This window comes from Hydractinia symbiolongicarpus, chromosome 5 (assembly GCF_029227915.1).
Source record: "Hydractinia symbiolongicarpus strain clone_291-10 chromosome 5, HSymV2.1, whole genome shotgun sequence".
Lineage (NCBI taxonomy): Eukaryota > Metazoa > Cnidaria > Hydrozoa > Anthoathecata > Hydractiniidae > Hydractinia > Hydractinia symbiolongicarpus.
The window spans coordinates 26,607,088-26,621,571 of record NC_079879.1 but is presented as its reverse complement, the minus strand read 5'-3'; the positions used below and the strand labels follow the sequence as shown (position 1 = coordinate 26,621,571).

At 33.0% G+C, this 14,484-nt stretch overlaps 1 protein-coding gene across 1 annotated transcript; it reads left to right on the top strand.

Annotated features, from left to right (window-relative positions):
• The first annotated feature begins 3,293 nt into the window (after positions 1-3,293).
• On the top strand, positions 3,294-12,499 carry LOC130645730 (serine/threonine-protein kinase 10-like). Its single transcript, XM_057451816.1, has 20 exons — positions 3,294-3,650; positions 3,787-3,951; positions 4,547-4,595; positions 4,815-4,873; positions 4,954-5,044; positions 6,042-6,114; positions 6,211-6,268; positions 6,351-6,487; positions 6,567-6,648; positions 6,832-6,939; positions 7,179-7,730; positions 7,879-8,024; positions 8,334-8,586; positions 8,709-8,852; positions 9,104-9,233; positions 9,376-9,500; positions 9,971-10,183; positions 10,665-10,790; positions 10,875-10,988; positions 11,334-12,499. The coding sequence occupies exons 1-20, from the start codon at positions 3,510-3,512 to the stop codon at positions 11,496-11,498; spliced, it is 2,931 nt and encodes a 976-aa protein (XP_057307799.1). The 5' UTR covers positions 3,294-3,509; the 3' UTR covers positions 11,499-12,499.
• The last annotated feature ends 1,985 nt before the right edge of the window (positions 12,500-14,484 follow it).

The following is a 14,484-nucleotide window of genomic DNA, read 5'->3' as shown; positions in this document are numbered from 1 at the left end:
GCTGACACATGCCATCATTTCATTTCTTTAAATGACATATTTATGTAAACTTATGTTAATAATTACACATTATACATGGTCGTTCAGCATTTTTGTTTTTCTGTTAGTAATATTTCGACCTCCTTATTGGAGGTCTTCATCAGACTATATAAAAATTTGTTGTTACTAAAGGTTATCATTACATTGAGATCAAATTGACATCACAGCAACGACTTCTGTCCAAGGTACGCAAATGTTGGTCTCCAGAATTTCTTCGTCACATACCGACCATCGTCTAGATTAAGACCATGTTCACTATGCAGCGATGTATCCTGGAACTGGATTTACAGTGCTTCACGTACCTTACAATCAAATTTAATACACTCTTGTTTTAGCATTTTTGCAGTGTCCCAATCATAACCAGCATTACAGGAACTGGAGTGAAATGAAACTTCTGATGCGTTCCACTTTTCTTTAATGATGGTGTCTTTGTGTTGTTCAAAGCAAGTGGTGATTTTCAACTTTGTTTCCCAGACATATTTTTTAATGCATTTGTATGAATAATGTATATGCTGGATTGACTTAGTGGTGTTAGTTCGGGTTCAGACCCAAGATTTTAGGGTCATGCCCAGAGTGCGGTTTCACCCGCACATTGGTATAATAGCGTTTTTTCTGTGGATCTTGAATTTGTAGCATCCATCACAATTTTGAATGTTTGGGTCTACGAACTGTAGTGATTTTGTTGGGTCTTCAACTTCCATCATGTATCTAATGTTCTTATTCATAAGAAGATGTTCCAAAACATTTTGAACATCTTCTTATGTTCAAAATGTTTTGGAACGATTTGGCCTTTTCAAGTTTTCCAAACCTGGCATCGCTGTCGTCGACATATCTTTCAAACAATTTTGGCGCAACAGGTGGGTTACATTGGAGAGTTAATCGCATTTCTTTTGTGATATTGAAGAAATGCCTCAACAACCATAAGAGCTAGGCCGATCGGACCCGAGTTTTTAAGAAGGTAGATCTTATCCTCCCATAGAAAGTAACATTTGGACAGGCATAGTTCAATTAGTGAGCATATATCTTTCAGAGTCAAGTTCGTTCTTGTACGTATATTTCATCATCAGTGGCTAAAATTTCGATAATTACATATATTGCTTCTTTCACTGGTACAAATGGATATAGGTTTACAAAATCATACGAAACTTGAACTTCGTATGGCATGATTGTCCAACATTTTAAAGTTTCCACAAACATTCTTGAATTCTTCAACCTTGTTTCATTTTTATTCAGAGTTAGTTGTATGATATTGACAAGATATTCTGATGTCCTCAGGCCATTCCTTGAGACGAGTGCGATCGCACTCGCCCGCACACTCGTAAAAAAATTTACAGGTGCTTTTTATCGCACTCGTAAATTTATTTATTTTCTAAAATATTACAGACTGATGAAATGCTATTACGCTGATTAACATTCATTTCTTTGTAATTGATTTGTTTAAAAAAGTATAAAGAACATTAAAGTTCCTTCATGCTGACACTTTTATGCTTGGGTGGTGCAATACACTGAGACTCGAACGAGCAAGCGAGTGTCATTTTGGCAAAAAAATATTATGTTAATCAATTAACCTTTATAATATCTACGCATTGGTAAAGTTTGAATGCATACCCCTTAACAGGTCTAAATTTATTGATGAAAGAAAATGTCCAAATTTGGTATTACTGAATTATGACATCATAATTCTTGCAGCATAATTAAATCTGAAATTCTTTAAATGTGAATATCTTGAGAACGAAAGAAGCTTTTTAAAAATTTAAAAAGACTTGTTAGCTAACTTTCTAAGATCTATAATAAAAGTCCAACATCATTTTATACCTTTTGGACGAGTGTTTTCGCGATGTATAATACCAAAGAAAAAACTTGTTGAATAAAGTTTAAAAAATCTTTTTAAAAGGGGAAAGAGAAAACACTTGTAAATATTCACATCGCACTTGTAAATTTTGCTAATGAGTGCGATTTTACGCACACCATAACACTCGTAATTTTTTTAGCGGGTGCTTTTTGTAGCTCCAACATAGTTTTATTCAAGAAATGGCCTGTGTCCTATAGCTTGGTGTACTGATCGTTGATACCACAACTCTCATTGGGTAGTTTTTTTCTGGCTTGTGAGGCTTTACTGCACCATACATCCTTGGCGGAATGGGGTCGCTCGGGTAGAGATATTCTTACTCTTTTTTGGTCAACTTGTTTTTTTTTTAAGTTTTAAGAGAATAGAACGAAATTTTCAAGCAAGGGATGGCGTCAGATCATCTGTTATGATTTTGGTTACGCTGATTTGCCCTTCTATTTTCTTGATCACTTCTTTTTTCTCAATTCTCGCCATTCCAGCTCCTTTATTGTACGGGTGAATATAAATATTTTCGTCCAATCGCAATTTTTTTAACGCCTTCCTTTGGTCTGAGCTGAGGTTTCTTAATGATGGTTTTGCCATTTTTAGATCTCTCAAAACGTTCTGTCTGAGTTTCATAGCTTGAGTCTCGTCTTTCTTTTCATGCGTTAACTTCAAGGCTGCAAATTCCGTTCTTAAAATGATGTCCATGTACAGAATCATTGGCTTTATTGCAACAAATTTTGAACCAAGATTTAGCAGTTCTTTAAGATGTCTTGGTGTCTTGGTCGGCGAAAGGTTAAGCGTTCAGGTTCTAAAGTTATAGGTCGGAGGTTTTGTGTTTGATGTTGAACATTTTCCGCAACTTTTTCAAATTTCGCTTTTATTTGTGTTTTCCAACTTTCAAAAGTCTTATCTGCAGGTTTGTTTGTAACATTATCTACAATATTCACTATGTTCTGCTGATAGTACTTCACTAAGTTTTTCTCTAATTAACTTGAGTCGTTCAGTTGTTTGGTAAATTTTTGACTTTGGGTCTTTCTTTGCACATGAAGCAGTTTAAAACTGTACTTATCTCTTAGGTTTCTTCCCGGTCTTGACTTCACTGGACTGGGTATACGCATATATTTTGACCATCCTACCTAATTCACCGACTCCTGACTTAGTTAAATGAACTTACGTAGACATAAATCTCTATTGCCTGGCCCCTTTGTTTTTGATAACCAGGTCTTCCACAAGAAATCCAGCCATGTGGTTCTTAACTAATGCGGAGGTAGATTTACGGGGCTGAGATATGTTGTTATTATTGATCTCAATGATATATTAAGTCTCTCTTGTGTGAAACCATTAGTTGATTAAAAATCAAGGTTGTAGCTTCAGTAACACTAGAGAATTGAAGTGTATTGTAATAAGGTTATAATAAAAAGATTTGATGTTCTGTGATTGATGATGTGTTGTGTGTCTAGCATAGTATTTTTCTTTTCTCATGCATATAACTGTCATATTTCCGTTGCACATTAGTTTTTGCTTGCGTTTTTTTTTTCAGGTTTGGTGAGTAGATAGTGTATAGTACCATTACTTTACTGCATATAAATATTATAACATTTAGTACATAGTATGAAAATCACTAGTTCAGCACAATATGTCCTCTTTTTGGAGTAAGATCTTTAAACCTGCTCAAAAGAAACGTGAATATAAAAACTTAACCAAGGGAGTTGACCCTAATGAAATATGGGAAATCTGTGGCGAACTAGGAGATGGTACCTTTGGAAAGGTTTACAAGGTGTGTATATTTCTAAGTCTTATGGCGATTACATAGTAACAGAAACTTAGTTGTTGGTTGTCTAAAAGTAATGTTGAATAGTAACTACGTGTTTGCAGTAGTCACTGATTCATTAGTTGTTGTGGATTGTTTTTAGGCGAAAAACAAAACCACTGGATTGCTTGCTGCAGCTAAGATTGTTGAGATCAAAGAGGAAAGTGAGCTTGATGATTTCATGGTTGAAATTGACATTTTGTCAGATTGTAAACACAAATATGTTGTCAATCTTTACGAAACTTACTATCATGAAAGCCAATTATGGGTAAAATAATAATTGTTATTTGTTAATGTTTGTAAATAAATTTGTTAATAAATGTTATTAAAATAGCATATTATTTTTGTTAATTTTGAGAAATGATCCTTATCAGTGTGACCATTTTAAGTTTCACTAAGTATATATATGATTTTTATATGATTGCAAAAAATCAGCAGCAATTGGGCAAAAAAATCACATTCAAATAAAATCTAAATTTAATAATTGCATTTAAAATTATAGTCACGTTTTGTTAATTTATATCTTCCTTTAAATTTGTGTAAGGTGAACTTTGGTGCCAATGCATTACTCATTTTCATTTTAATTTTGCGCCTCTTGGTGCAAGGTTTTTCCAGAAAATTAAAAAAATTAAAAATTAAAAAATGCAGATATGGCTATGGAAAAGCCATATTTGCAAAAAGGAATACAAAAAATTATAAATTTGAATGATTCACAAAAATGAATTTTTTGCCTTTAAAGTAATTTCATTACCTTTTTTGTCCCTCTCTTCTAAAGACATGTTGTATGCATCATTACTGTAAGGGGTACGCAAGAAGGACATACTAGTTTTAAAACCCCTTATACATTTTAAAATGTTTTTTAGATGATGTTGGAATTTTGTGGTGGTGGAGCTATGGATGATGTCATGTTAGGTATACATTATTTTACACAGTTTTACACCAACATTGACTTCGCACATGCCTTAACATTGATTTACCCACACTAGCTAATAAGTGCTCTAAAAAATACGTATTTACTTCTTTTTGTTGTTGTTGCGTTATATGTTATGAATCATCTTTTGACATAGCTTCTAGAAAGTTTATGGTAGTAAAAATAAAAGTAAATAAAAAAGTTGGTGTTTTTAATTTCAGACCTTGAACGTGGATTAGATGAAACAACTATAAAGGCAATTACACGCCAAATGACTGAGGTGATTGGAGTATTTAAAGCTGATTGTTGTTTATGCTTTCAAACCTATATCTGTGTCTAATATATTCTTTCTTATTTTAGGGACTTGCATTTTTGCATGCTTGCGGTGTGATACATCGAGATTTAAAAGCTGGAAATGTTTTGTTGACTGAAAAAGGAGAAATGAAATTGGGTAGACTTTATTATTTCGTTATATTGCTATCTATTTTATATATTCACAGATTGTTTTTGTATCCATTATATATTTTCCTTTGTTACAAATTGTTCATTTAAACATTCAAAAAAAAATGAAAACCTTGTCACATAATTCTTTCACACAATCCTTAATACCCGACTTCGACATATATTTTCCTTTTTCTTACAATATTGGGAATTAATATTTTCACCATACATTGTTAACTAAATTTTTCTAAACTTAATTAGTAATTTATAATGTACAGTTGATGCTCATTATCTTAAACTCTCAAGGAACTGTCAGTTTGAGAAAGCTAATGTTCGAGATAGTGAGTGTTCAAGATAACAGAAGCAAGTGTTTAAGATAGTGGAAGTTTTGACATTGGGTAAAACAATTAAAACCCATTTATAAGGTTACTTTATTCATAGCCCAGAGAGATCATTTTGCATCAAACAAGGAAAACGAAGTTTATTTGAAGCATTCACATTTATCGAAGTCATAGTAAATTAGATACATGGTTATTTTTTATAAATCCTTGTTTACATAATTTTTTTCAAAAACAAATCTAAAATACTAATCTGCTTTTTAGCATCTAATTTGGCTTTCACAAAATCCTGACATTTTTCAGCTATGGTTTTCACACCTAGCTTTCTTTTGGCTGCCATGTTGAAAGAACAAAGATAACAAAAAAATAGAGTTTAACATTTCCAACTTATGAAACTTTGAATGAAAGTTCGAGATAACAAGCAAAAAACAATTTAAGGGACCAATTAATTGGTTTGAAATAGTTAGTGTTTAAGATAGCGATAACAAGATAGTGAGCATCAACTGTATTTATATTCATCTCATTAAAACTTGGTACAACAAAGGTATCAAAGATATTACAAAACATTACCAAGTTTTAAATTATTTTGGTGATAACTTACTAATTTTCCCACTATTTTGTAAGGTGTTTAGAAAATTATATAATGTGACACTGTGTTGTTTTTTGCAGCTGATTTTGGTGTTTCTGCCAAAAACAAAGGTCCCAACATCAAACGCAATACATTTATTGGAACACCATATTGGTTGGTCATTTTATATTATTTTTGATTAAAACTAATATTACAAATGTCATAAATTTTTGCTAGCTTATTTGATTTTTTCTTATAATTTTTATCCAGGATGGCACCAGAAGTTGTTATAACAGAAACAATGCGAGACGAGTATTACGACAGCAAGGTTAGACTTTATTGTTACATTTACGTCAGTTGAAACACATTTCACTCTGATTCTAACCACATCCAAACTTCTTTATTTTTAGTCTGATGTTTGGAGCTTAGGTATAACATTAATAGAACTTGCAGAGATGCAACCTCCAAACCATGAGATGCACCCCATGAGAGTTCTTTTTAAGATAACAAAAGCAGATCCACCAGCTTTGGCTAACAAAAGAAAATGGTATTTTATTTTGTATTTTTCGTTTACAAATATAGCTTTTTCCTGTATCGAAAAGTTTAATTTAAATTTTGTTCCAAAGGTCAAAAGATTTTCATGACTTTGTGAACATCTGTTTAAACAAAGATCCCAATGCAAGACCAACAATGACTGATCTCTTGGATGTAAGTTTAATGTTTCTATTTATTAGCTTGTAGTTGTTGTTGTTGTTGTTGTTGTTGTTGTTGTTGTTGTTGTTGTTTTTATTGTGTCTCTTGTCGTTGTTGTTGTTGTTGTTGTTGTTGTATCAATTATTTTGTTGTAAAAGAAATATGTTGTCAATCAAAGTTAGCATACCATTATTTTAGCATCCTTTTATTCGCGAAGTAAAAGATATCCAGCCGTGTATAGATTTGTACCGTGAAGTGAAAGCTGAAGTGGTTGAAACTCTTGAAGATTTGCCAGAAGATAGAGAGGTGAACAGATTTTACAATTTTTTTTCATACTACACATAAAATTATTTTTTCGCTATCTTATCTTTTTTCAGCTACAGCTTTTGTGATTCGTTTACTATCCTAACAAGTTACTATAATGTCAATCCCACGTTTAATTACAAAAGTTTATTTTCTTTCACTTTCATTTGCTTTCATTTTTTATTCGAGTTTATAGCACTGTTTGTATTGAGTGCAGAAAATATATGTGGATTTTTTTCCAGATTGACAACTTACCTAATACTCCGAGCATTAAGAAGTCTACATCGAGTGACACCCTTGATAGTACGGCAACAGAAGACAGTTCATCTAGTAATAAAGACTCCTCCACAGCAGAGGGAGGAAGTGGAATACCACCTATGCCTATCAGGAAGATGAAAGATTTGACCGATCCAATTCCTGATGAAAAATTAAAATTTCAAAATAGTGGTGAACATAAAGAGACGAGTGAGGTTAAGCCAGAACTTGTTGGTTACAAATCAACTGGTGAAAAGCGCGAAATTGATGGTGATCCTATTCTCACGAAGGAAGAAATCAAAAATCGCGAACTTGAAAAAGTGAAGAAAGCATATGAAGAAAAGGAAAGAAAAGGTGAAGTTCATGATCTGCAGGATCAGAGTGCTTTTGGAGAATCTGCCGACAGTATGTCTGCATCAAGTGGAACCTCTTCCAGAAAATCTATTGATAATAAAAAAACAGGTGGACAGCTTGCATCTCTCACAGATGATTTGAAAGCTGTGGAAGATGAAGTTAAAGAAGAGATGTCAAAGAATGATGTATGCATTTTTTTTAGTTGTGTAATTTGAAACTGTTGTTTTACTGTTAACACTGCTTCTGTTCGTGCATAACTTTGAGTAAACACTGCGTGCAATGCTTCAATCAGATGCCATTCTTATTATTTATATGGAGTAATTTTACTTTCAGGGTACTGAGAAACGTCAATACAAAACGTTGACACGTGTAAGGAAATATGAGAAAGATGGTGAAATGGTGACTGAAACGGTCCAAAGAATAGTTGAGGTGACCAGTGAGGATTTCCGCGCTGCAGCTAAGAAAGAACAACAACTTCGGTTAGATTCTTTTTCTTTTTTATGCAATGCAAGATGAAACAATATAGTGAAACCTCTCTAGCGGACATTATCGAGACCTCAAAATAACTTTCAATTGTAAAGACGTACTCGTTATGTAGAGGTTCTCTTAAAGTGGTTCATATTGCGTACAAAACCTGTTTTTTGAGTACCAGGGTATAGTGAAATCGACTGCAAAGTGTCCGTCAAGAACCTGCTTTTCGGAAAAGAAAGATCCGAAAGACTACATGTCATATACATTGTACATTATTGTGATTTTTCAATGTTTTCTTATTATTTGAAACATTATAGCAAACTTGCTTTACAAGAAATGAAGGCTCTTCGTCGTGAAGAGCAAAAGCAAGGCGCTGAGCTCATGGCTCGAATACGCCTACAATGGGATCAAATCGATGAGAAGTTCCGCCAGGAAGAAGAAGAGATAAAACGGAAGTATGAAACAGATATTGAAACCATGAGTAGGCAGCAGAAACGTGAACTCGAAAAACTTGAGCTGAGTCAGACGAATGACTTGAAACAAGAAATGAAGAGATTGAAAGTTGATCAGGTGGGCTGTTATAATAAGATATTTATAACAAGATATTTTTTTTTAAAACAACTAGTACTTTTTGGAAATTTGTTAGACAATGTTTGTGAATGGAGATAGTGTATTAAAGTTTACCTTTGCAGGAAAAAACTCTAAAGAAATTCCGAGAGATGCTAAAAGATGACCAAAAACAGATGAAGAAAGAAGTGGATAAATTACCTAAAGCAAATAGAAAGGATGAAATGAGACGAAGGAAAGAGTTGCTTGATGTACGTCAGCAGAATCAGGTATGCCTTCCTCTTGCGTTCCCTCTTATAAGCACAATGGTGTGTGTTCTACATGTTCTGATGATCGTTTGAAACTTCAATAAAGTTGTCTCAACCTGTCTCTTTTCAACTTAAATAAATTCATAGTACATGCACATGGAGTTTATGAACTAGTCGTAAGCTTCTATAAGCCCTTCTCTTGTTAAGGAATATTCACCAGTTTTTGCGTGTTTTGTCCTAAAGGTAGAATCTTCATGTATTCTTTTTTTTAGGAACGCGAGTTTCTTTCCAAACAAGCCTGCGAGTGTGAAGACTTTCATAAGAAGAAACTCGAGCAACATGGAGCGAATATTTTTGAGAAAGAGATGAATTTCCTGAATATGAAACATGACTTAATTCGAGGTAAAACGTTGCAACTTTTGTGTGATCATTTTCCAGTGCTTTTATAAAAGGAAAGAAAGCACGTGTATATCTTAAATACTAGCCACTTTTGGTGAATTTCTGATATAATATATCCTGAGATCTTACTTTTTTTTTCTTGTAGCATGGAAATCAGATGAGTGGGAAATGGAACAACGTCGTATTTTTAAGAAACATCAGTTGACGAAAAGCCAGCTTAAAGAAACCTTTTTTCTTCAAAGAACTCAAATGTCTAATCGTCATACTAAGGTAGATGTTGAACTGTGTTGCGACAATGTATAACGGGTGGGATAGATATCCAAGGTTGATAAGACATTAGATTAAAATCTAATCTGGATTGATAAAAAGTGTCTAAAACCGGATCAATTTTGTCAAATTCAGTTTCTAAATTAATAAGGATTCGCCCTTTTTGATTCAACTTGTCGAATTTGAATTTTATTTCAAAGAAGTTATTGTTTGATTTTTTATACAATTTTAAAACTGATTGGTCGACATTTCTTTTAACAATCTAAAAAGTTGAACATGTCTAATTTTTAAAATCTCGAATTCGACAAATTAAATCAAATAAGTGTACTATAGAATTAAACTTGATGAATTCGCAAACTGGATTCGAAAATATTGACCCCTAAGGTTAGCTCAGCTCTGATACCTTGATCATATCATCAACAAATCAGTATATGTTCTTCTTTTTTATTTTGCCTGTAACAATTTATTTGCAGGAGTTGGAACAACATTCTCGTTTGTACAAAATGAAAGATGATGATATGAAACATCGACAAGATTTAGAGCGCAAGCGACTGCCGAAAATACAAAGAAACGATTTACGACAAAAAGTTCAAGCGAAACGAAAACAGTTACGCACGGAGAGAAACAAAAGAGAATCGATAAGTATCGGAGGACTGTCTGCGATTGAAAAAGAAAAACTGAAGGAGGTAAAAGTTGCTTTCCACCACATTTCAAAATTTTTATGTGTTTACGTTATAAAATACATTTTACAGACCAGAAATTGCTACAAAAAGAAAACCTGGAAAACTGTGAAAACTCTGAAGATAAAAATAAGAAACTCACGAAACAGAAAAAAATTCTTTTTTTTTCTAAAACTTTTTTTTAACAACATTTCATAGAATTCACTGCAGTAAATCTATACCGATATGGTGTAAAAAGTTGTATCATTAAATTTTAGCTGTATTTTGCATGTTGTTTCTCTCCGACTTGTAGTTTTTTCAGTTTCTTAGATTTTACATTTGAAGAATATATCATAAATTTAAATATGCATTCAAAACCACACTGAAGAAAAACAGCACCTATTTAATTCAAAACTTAGAGAGGCTTAGTGAAATTTATATATAATTCTGTTTATACATCGTTTGCTTCATCTTTCGTTCTCTGTGCCTTAAATTTTTTACTGTATAGTTTGAAGATGGTGTGCGAAAACAACACGCAGATGATATGAACAGGTTGCTTGCTCGACATCAACAAGAAGAAGCCGATTTAAAACAAAGTGCGGAAAATGAGGCTACAGAAGTCAAGCAGTTACAAGTATGTGCTTATTGTAAATAAATTTGGTTATGAAAATTTGCGCTAGATTTTTATTTCTGACATCGATTTTATTTTGTCTTTCAGAACGAGAAGAGACATATGTTGGTGCAAAGTGAAAGTGAGAAGCTAAAAGAGAGAGAAATCAAACATAACTCGGAACTCACAGAATGGAAGGAAAGCCTAGCACCAAGAAAAAAGGTGAATAATTTGTCCATACAATGTGGAAGTTAATAAAATATCTTCTTTAAATAGGGTTTATAAATAGACTAGTCGTTATCCCGTGGAAAATACCACAGGTTTGCCCGTTAGAAAATTACTTACACTGCAGGTAACCTGGAATAATAGCGGCACACGGCCGTTATGAAGTACCACGAACAAAAATGATGAATAGCTGTTCCGCACAAAGTTAATAACACATATCTTCTTAAAAAGAGTTTATAAATAGATGCGTTTTTTGTACCGCACTAAGCTGGACAAGCTCGTTGGATTTTTACATCACATCTAATCCCAGTGTAATGTTTTAACTATCATTTTTTCTTACAGGCACTCGAAGCAGAATTCTATCGGCAGGAAGAAGAACAAAGAGAATTTTATTGTCACACCTCCGCTCATGACGTCTCCCCAAGATCTCCTGCTTCGAAGTCAGTACCGGTCTCGCCAACGCCTTCCAACATGTCGTCCTCATCGAACCCTGCGTCACTGTATTGAGTGGTCTCCACGGAAATATTTCATTGACGAGAATGATAGCGTTTTACACACGATTTTGGGATATATTTTTAAGAAGATTGAGAAAATTCGTAAAAACTGGAAGAGCTGCGATTAATGCGCAGACGCGAACTTTTTTTAATTATGTAGACTCGATTTTTAATAGGTATATCATTTTTGACCCTGATGTCCCCATTCATCCATTTTTGGAATGAAAATAAAATTTTCACACGAGGATAAACAAAAAATCCCGAAAAATTCAAATGTGTAAATTTAATGTTTGATAAGTGTTGTGGGAAATAACAAGAGGGTTGCTAAAACAAATCCGATTTTCCGATTAAAAACCGTCTATCCGTATACAGTTCAAAAGATTTAAGATTATAAATTAAGCCAAGTATTTTTGTACAGCCAAAAATTCACTGAAATATAATGACGACCATTTTTTTTAAAAAAAATTCACTTATGTGAGAAAAAGTATTGTTTATACCTAAAAATCTCTTAATACAAGATTTAACAGCTTTTTCTGAAATGTTAATATTTGTAGAACAAAATTAAGTAGTGGGGAGAGAATTCACTTTAAAAATCATTAGAAATAGATGTTTACTTTTTTTGCCTCGAATTTTCTCCTCGGCTTTTTTAATTGTCTTTCATGTGGTGAAAATTAGCTGAGACATCAAGGCAATCGTGTAAGCTGCAACTTCCATCCCAATGCCCTATTTTTGTGCAGAAAACGAAAAATACTGGGATCGACGCTGGCATATATGGTAAAAATTGACTTGAACATCAACGCATTAACGTAAGCTTCAACATTGATTCCGGTGTTCCACCTTTTTCATGAGCACACAAAATAAGGTGTTGGGATCGAGGTGTGAGCCTACATTAAATTTACAAATTGGTTTCTAGTTTTTCATACTTACTTGCAGATAGTAATTTAGTAAAATTATTTTAATTATAATACTGCACATAACTTTTTTCATGTAAAAATACAAAAAATCAACTGTTCATTTGTTAGTTGTGTTGTTGAAAAAATCCTGAGGTAAATAATGATATTAAACTTGCTACAACGCGGGTTTTAACAAGCCTTTTAACTTTAATTTTTTGGTAGCCTTATACTATGGTAGAACGTTCGCTTCCTGTGCGGGAGGTCTCGGGTTCAAACCCCGGCTGAGTCATACTAGAGACTATAAAAGTATGAATCTATCCTTTCTGCTTGGCGTTCACCATGAGAATAGGATTAATATCCTAGGTGGTTGTCTAGTTGAGCGGTTGCTGTACCTACACGACTTTTCTAGCTTAATTGAGAGCTTTAAATGCACTAGGACCCCTTTGCAGGGTCCTAGTTGATAGCAGTACCAATAGAAACTAAAGAGGCTATCCTGGGTAAACAATTGCAAATAATAATAATAAATAAATAATAAAACGCTTCCGAAATTAATTATGATGTCATATTTAAGGAAACGTAATCGCGTTTTCTGTCATCTGTCATTTTAGATCTTGTTATGTGCATCTGGAATGTGCATTTAAAACTTAATCAATTACTACACTTTTTTATAAACAATTGATTTTTTGAACTCCAGCCTTAACATTGTTTAGTTACTTAGGTAACAACGCCCTAAAAAATTGCTTAGCCATTGTTTAAGTAGGGAAGTTTATTAAATAAATTGTTTATTTTTAAAGTATTTATTATATTTATATTATTATTTATCACTTATTCTCCTCCAAAAAAATTGTCTGGCAATTGTTTGAAATTTTCGCAAATTTTTTGGGAGATAGTTTAAACTGGGCATTGTTTATAAAAAAAACTGTAGACAAAGTGTCGACAATATAAAGGTAAGTTGTTAGCATAAAATATAATGTCAAAAAGACATTTGTTAAGTCGTTCCAGACCTCACGTTTTTATGATGACTCAATTATTTTAGGACCGTTTGCAACGGAATTTAAGCTAGCTTGATAAAGCTTGGAGTAATTTGGTTACATATGACAGACAATGCAAAATTTGTTATTTCCTAAACATAACATAATTTCGGCAGCATATATGTAAACTTAAAAACTTTTAATCAACTTTTTAGACTTTAGAACTTCTGCGTTTTCCCGTGGTTATTCATCTTCATACAAAATGTGGAAGATATTCACTGGTGTTATAACCTGATTTTCACCTGTTTGTCTTTTCACTTCTTTCAAATACATAAATAAAAAACAGGTTGTCCCATTCTGAAAATTCTTAAATATTTTCTACATAATTTTTTGGATACAACAGTAATTTCTCTACTTGGACACCATAAATTCGATAAATCATAGATATACTATCCATGGATAAATCGAGCATATTTTGTCTTTTTGTGGATTGTTCCAGACAAAAAGAGATCATGCGTACCTATACCTATATCAAAAGCTTTGTTGATGTTCATTGCTATCTATTGACCCTCGATATAAAATGAATTGAAATAGAAAATTTCGGCAAAGAAGGGTGAACCGCGAAGGGGGATTTGGATTTAAAATTTAGTTCAGTAGCCATAAACTTGTTAGTAAAAAACTGAACAGCTATATTGTAGCTACTATTTCGAACGACAACACAGTCTGTTTGCTATTTCTCAACCTAAAAAGAATATTTAAGAGAAGTTGCAACATGTTTTTGAAGGTGTCTATTAATCAGAAAAAAATTCTGTATTAATATACCAAAAAAACATGTTTCCATGTCCCTGAAAAAAAGGAGAAAGCTGTGTAAAAGCCTCCAATTCTCCTCCTGTTTGGATTTAAAATAATGACAACCCTGCTATTGTTGATGCCATGCACGTGACACCGAGGGAGGAGATCATTCAACCACTTAAAAGTGATTTTGGACTCAGCATTTGCGATATACGTCAGTAACCATGTTTTCTAAACGAAAATTTATCCGCCACGATGTCAGCTAACACGTTTATTGTATCTTCGGTGAAAAAGGTGCTTGATTTTATTAAGTGTTTCTTTGTCAATTTTTAAGATTTGTCAC

What these genes read in the sequence shown, in the direction of transcription:
- LOC130645730 (XM_057451816.1), top strand. Translation starts at nt 3,510, where the DNA reads ATGTCCTCTTTTTGGAGTAAGATCTTTAAACCTGCTCAAAAGAAACGT. An exon ending in CCTTTGGAAAGGTTTACAAG is followed by an intron (nt 3,651 to 3,786) that starts GTGTGTATATTT and finishes GATTGTTTTTAG; the next exon opens with GCGAAAAACAAAACCACTGG. An exon ending in TGTCTAATCGTCATACTAAG is followed by an intron (nt 9,501 to 9,970) that starts GTAGATGTTGAA and finishes ATTTATTTGCAG; the next exon opens with GAGTTGGAACAACATTCTCG.